The sequence below is a fragment of the Tenrec ecaudatus genome, chromosome 4 (assembly GCF_050624435.1).
Source record: "Tenrec ecaudatus isolate mTenEca1 chromosome 4, mTenEca1.hap1, whole genome shotgun sequence".
Taxonomy (NCBI): Eukaryota; Metazoa; Chordata; class Mammalia; order Afrosoricida; family Tenrecidae; genus Tenrec; species Tenrec ecaudatus.
This window is the reverse complement of record NC_134533.1, coordinates 22474947-22480946: the sequence shown is the minus strand read 5'-3', so window position 1 is coordinate 22480946 and position 6000 is coordinate 22474947. Positions and strand designations below refer to the sequence as shown.

Genomic DNA, 6000 nt, shown 5'->3' with positions numbered 1-6000 from the left:
AAATAAGAGTAAATAAAAAATCTAAGAGAAAAAGTAAGAGGGATAATAGAGAAAAGGAATGAGGAAAAGAAAGGAAAAAGGAAAGCAGGGAAATAAAGGGTAGAAAACAATGGATGTGACAGAAAAGGGGAAAAGATAACCAAGAAAGGAGGTAGGGCAGTTTGCATTGGGTCAGCACTCTCTGCCAGTCTGCGAGATCATGGAGTGAGGGGAGGGGAGAAGAAGTGGAAGGTCAGGTCCTAGATGGGGTTCTTTCTGGCCTACATATTGTTTACGGTCGAGGTCCCTTACCTGGAAATCATTGTGCTAGCTCCTATGGTTGCTAAGGTTAGTGTGCTTGTTCTTGGAAGGGGTTCTTCTAGATTCAGGAGGGACCTGGGTGCAGGGCAGCTGGTTATAGAAGGAGGTCTTGGCAGTGAAGGAGTGGCCAGGGACGCAGCACTGTGTGTCCTGCTGGGCTTTATGAGGCAGGGTTCATCCACCTCCAGACATGAGGCGATGCACCTGGGTCCTGATACACGAGTGATGGCTTTTACATCAAGCAGAGCAGGGCGGCACAGGGAGTGTCGCCACATGTTGGCCGGGTGAGGGTGGGCATTGGCTATAGTTGTGGTCACCAGGGGGAATGAGGAACAAGGGGCAATCCCACCTTTCTTGTTGTCAGCCACTGGTATGCCAGGCTGCTTTCTTGATAGAATGCCATTTGTAAAAGTTATGATGCCCACACCACATTAGGCCAACTGACTATCCACCCACCTGTCTCCTCTCTTGCTGCTTTTCTTTAGCTGGTTCTCCTAGCCTATATTTGACCCACTTCTCTATCCTTTCCCATCAAGTCGAGGGCTCCCGGATTACCACCCTTATCTGTTTCCTCTGGACGCTTTGATCTGTGCTGTAGAGGGCTTTGGAGTGCAGTTGCCGAGTTTGCCATCTTGCTGGAACGCCCAGAACTGTCCTGAAATTAATTACCTTAAAATAATTTATTCATAAAGCTATCATACATTTGCACAAGTCACCTAAACATGATATCTTTTGGCCAAGCTTGCAGTCCCCCCTGTATTTTTTAAGTCTGCTATGTGATTTATTTACGTGAATGAAATTTTTGTTTTTCATTTACTTATTGTTTTTGTACCATGCTTGCATTATTTTCGTGGGTCTGTCTTTGGCCCATTTGTACTCTGGCACGCATTTCCAGGGTAAGTATTTATGGAGAACTTCCCTGCTTTAGATAATAAGATGATTTCCATGTACACTATATTAGTTGTTGCCTAAAGAAAGAGTTGTGGGTGTTAGTCTGCCTCTGTAATCTTGAATAAATCACCCTGTTAGTGTCAGATCCTGCCTATATAAATGAAGAGGATAAAATAATATTCATTTCCAAATCTGGCTCCTTTGGTTTGATGTAATGTATTTAAGAAGCTTAGTCTCTGACTGGCACATACGTATTAGACTCAAAATCAAGTTCATCATCATGGAGTCAATGCTGACTCATAGAGACTCTAGAGGACAGAGTAGAACCACTCCTGTGAGTTTCCGAGACAGTAACTGTTTATGGGAGTAGAAAGTACTGACTTTCTCCCGAGAATCTGGCTGGTGTTTTCAAACTTCTGACCTTGTGAATTGCAGCCCAATGTGTAATCACTAAGCTACCAGAGCTTCTGGCACATATTAGCTACTTGGTAAATATTAGCTAAGTGAAATGAGATTCTGTGCAATTGTAAAATACACGAGTAAGTTGTTTTCATAATTTTTGATCCTCCTTATCTATCATTCATTTATCCAAGAGATATTAATTGTGCCAGACAATATTCTAGACACTTGAAATGCATCAGAAACCCAAAAAAGGTAACGAGGCCTGCCTTATGGAGCTTTTATCCTAGTGGGAAAAGGCACATAAAAAATGCAACAAATAAATAACTATAAGATGACATATGGAGCCCTGGTGGTGCTGCTGGGTAAGTGTTGGATTGCGAATCATGAAGTCAGAGTCGAAACTCAGCAGTGGCTCCTTGGGTAAAAGATGAGGCCACCTGGTACGCTCAAGATTTACAGCTTTGGAAACGCTGTATAGAGTTGCTAGAACTTAGAACAGTCTCAATGGTGGTGGGCTGTTTCTTTTCTTTTTAGTGTATCGTATGTCTTGAGGCAATACGTGCTATGGAAAGAAGAAAAATCAGAGTAGGGAAAAGGGGATCGGGAATACGGAGAGGTTTACATTCTAAATAAGGGTTAAATTCTAATAAGGAAGTCAAATAGCTTTCTTGAAGAAGTGGTATTTTCAAAGACTTCAGGGAGGTGAGAGAGTTAGCACATAGATGCTGAGGGGAAGAAGGTGCCAGGTGGGGGAATAACCAGTGCAAAGATCACAAAGTGACTGCATGTCTTGTGTGTCTGAAGAATGTGGTGGAAGTCAGTATAGTCCCCGAGAAAGAAGGGACAAGGGGTGGGAGGCCATGAGGTCAGAGAGACTATGGAGACTTGATTATGTAGGATCCTGTGGGTCATGGAAAAGAGGATGGTATGCTGAGCAACTGTAGGGGTGGGGAGTATTCTGGCTGCGTTTGTGAGTAAACACTGGGGGTGTGATGTGTATTAAGAGAGCAATCAAGGAGAGCAATTATGAAGCAGGGAAGAAATGATTGTGCCTCAGGGTGGTGACTATACAGGTGATGGAAGTAGTTAGATTCTGGTTACATGTTGAAGGTCAAGACAAACGATTTCTTAATGGATTGCTATGAGATCGGAGGGAAATGAACTTAGAATGATTTCAGGGTTTTTAGGACGAGCAAACAGAGCAGTGCTTACATCAGCTGACATAGAAAACGTCCAGAAGCATACCATTTTTTTTGGAGGGGGGGAAGATAGGGAATTGAGTTTTGGAATGCTGAAGTAGATTAATTTATTCATTTCTTTATGCCACAGACATTTACTGAATGTATACTGTGTGCCAAATATTGAACTAGTTGTTACTCAAAAACTCACCACCATCAAATTGATTCGGACTCACAGTGACTCTATAGGACAGGGTACACTTTCCCCTATTGGTTTCTGAGACTGTACGTCTTTACTGGAGTAGAAAGCCTCATCTTTCTCCCATGGAGCGATGAGTGGTTTTGAACTGTTTACCTTGTGGCTAGCGGCCCAAGGTGTAAACCATTATGTCACTAGGACATAGTCATTACCAGACAGTTATTACAAGACACCAGAGGTCAGGGACCTTGCTTTGAAGCAACTCCCAGCCTAGTGGAGAGAGTAGACATGTACAGAAATAACTACCAAACAATGTCATAAGCATCATGAGGACAGTGTGTACCAGATGAAATGGTAATACAGAACCTAGAGACATATCCTGACAAACGGATGTCCTGAAAAACAAATCGATTTGTCAAAGTTCATCGTATACAGCACAGCTGGGACATGAGTACTGATTTTCTGACTTTCCAGGCGTGGGAAACCGTATTACATTTGTGTAATGTTTGTCCTTTCAGAGAGCCAATCCCTCTCTTTGTGTTTGAGGCCGAGGACCCATGGGCACCAAGAACAACGTGACAGAGTTTGTGTTAGTCGGCCTCTTCCAGAGCAGAGAAATGCAGCGTGCTTGCTTTGTAGTCTTCTCCCTCTTCCATGTGTTCACCGTCCTGGGAAACCTTCTGGTCATCATCACCATCAATGCCAGCAAGACACTGAAGGCTCCCATGTATTTCTTCCTCAGCCACCTGTCTTTTGCTGACATGTGCTACCCATCTGCTACCACCCCCAAGATGATAGCAGACACCTTTGTGGAGCGCAAAACCATCTCCTTCAACAGCTGCATGACTCAGCTCTTTTCGGCCCACTTCTTCGGTGGCACTGAGATCTTTCTCCTTACAGCCATGGCCTATGACCGCTACGTGGCCATATGTAGGCCTTTGCACTATACAACCATCATGGACCGGAGGAAGTGTAGTCTACTGGCAGGGGCCTCTTGGCTAGCTGGCTTCCTGCACTCTATCCTGCAGACGCTCCTCACTGTCCAGCTGCCATTTTGTGGACCCAATGAGATCGATAACTTTTTCTGTGACGTCCACCCCCTGCTGAAGCTTGCCTGTGCAGACACCTACGTGGTGGGGCTTATTGTGGTGGCCAACAGTGGCATGATCTCTCTAGTTTCCTTCTTCATTCTCATCATCTCCTATGCGGTCATCTTACTAAACCTGAGAAGCCGGTCATCTGAGGGCCGGCGCAAGGCTCTGTCCACATGCGGATCCCATATTATCACCGTCCTCTTGGTCCTTGTGCCCCCTATGTTCATGTACATTCGTCCTTCCACCACCTTGGCGGCTGACAAGCTCGTCATCCTCTTCAACATTGTGATGCCACCCTTGTTGAACCCGCTGATCTATACGTTGAGGAACAACGAGGTGAAGCATGCCATGAGGAGACTGTTTAGGATCCAGGGGAACTCAGAGCAGAAGTGACGCTCCTCGCAATCTCCATTTACCCAGAGGCTTCACGTTGTGTAGCGTCTGACACTGGCTTCACATGCCCTGTGTGATGCATGTGATAGAACTTCTCTCCCCGCTCTTTTCATAGCAATAACATATTCGTTCGATCCTTCATTTGTCAGATATTTTTGGAGTATCAACAATGAGGGAGGTGTTGGAGATAGCGGCAAAAGTATGATGTATTCCCTGTCCTCTAGGAGATGACAGTCCAAGAAGTTCTTAATGTATATCGCAGGGATGTTACACTTGCTCCCTCATTTAGGAAAACCTGTAAGATTGTGTGAATGAGAGAATCTTCTGAAGTCCAGGTATCTCCTCAATATAATGGATAATTATATTAATTTTTCATTATATTAAATGGAACAATGACATATATACCCAAATGAGAGAATACCTTAATACCACGATATTAAATGAGATAATACCTTATGCTGACTAAAGCAATGCTTGATGAAGTTCATCCTCTTCTCTGTTAGGATTTTTCAGGCACTTTGCTCGAGGTAGCTCTGCACTTCACGGTCTCATCTGGCAGATGGATAAATAAAGGGCTCGCCCAAAGTCACACAACAAGTGGAGAACCGAGCAGAATCCAGGTTTTCTTCGTTTCTTCCAGAAGGTTTCCCACTCTAGGACCTCGCAGCGAAGAGCGAGTGAGTGGATTTCAAACTGGACTGACCTTGGAGGTATCCAGGATGAATGGCAAACAGGACTGACCTTGGAGGTATCCAGGATGAATGGCAACAGGACTGACCTTGGAGGTATCCAGGATGAATGGCAACAGGACTGACCTTGGAGGTATCCAGGATGAATGGCAGCCGGGAATGTTGGACCAGCCAAGGAAAGCAGTCGCGACAATGTCTAGAGACCTCGGCTCTTATGAATTTTCTTGGTTTGGCTTCCTTTCCCTTTGAAAGGATCTAAGTTGACACCTGATGGAATTAGAAGAGATAGTTTAGACATCGAGTTTACAATTCATGGGCCAGTTAACCTGCCGGTCTTTTAATGTCCACATTTCCATATGGAGACAGTAACAATTTCTGATTACACCCACCCCCCTTCTTTGCCTGATCTTACCTTGATGTCCCGTGACTGTTAGACTTACTTATTGTGATCTGCAAATGTTTGCTGAGCACCTGCCTTGTGCTGAACATTGTTTTCAGTGTGGGGAAAAAGCAGAAAGCAAGACAGTTCAAAATTCCTGGCACTCAGCTTTCTACAGGCTGCTGTGGAGAGACAGAATCACGCAAACCCTAAACGAGCTTCAGAGAGACTTCGACATCCTGGTTATTACCAATGGCAGCAAAAGAAAAATGCAATAACTGATATGATTTTGAAAACGTGCTTTTCTTGAAATAATCGAACATTCAAAACATATTAAAAACAAACATGGCGTGCTGGGACACGAAAGCAGAGAAGGAACATATATGCGGATCAGCTCTCTGGGCCACCAATGGGTGGTGGGCCAGGGGGTGACTTTTGAAATGTATAGGTTAAAAAATCTGATATATTGCATCTA

At 44.4% G+C, this 6000-nt stretch overlaps 1 protein-coding gene across 1 annotated transcript; it reads left to right on the top strand.

The window, feature by feature from the left end:
* Nucleotides 1–3527: 3527 nt before the first annotated feature.
* Nucleotides 3528–4457, top strand: OR4S1 (olfactory receptor family 4 subfamily S member 1). The gene has a single exon (XM_075548328.1). The coding sequence runs from the start codon at nucleotides 3528–3530 to the stop codon at nucleotides 4455–4457; it is 930 nt and encodes a 309-aa protein (XP_075404443.1).
* Nucleotides 4458–6000: the final 1543 nt, after the last annotated feature.

Excerpts from the sequence above, each read along its gene's own strand:
- OR4S1 (XM_075548328.1), top strand. The coding sequence starts at position 3,528 with ATGGGCACCAAGAACAACGTGACAGAGTTTGTGTTAGTCGGCCTCTTC.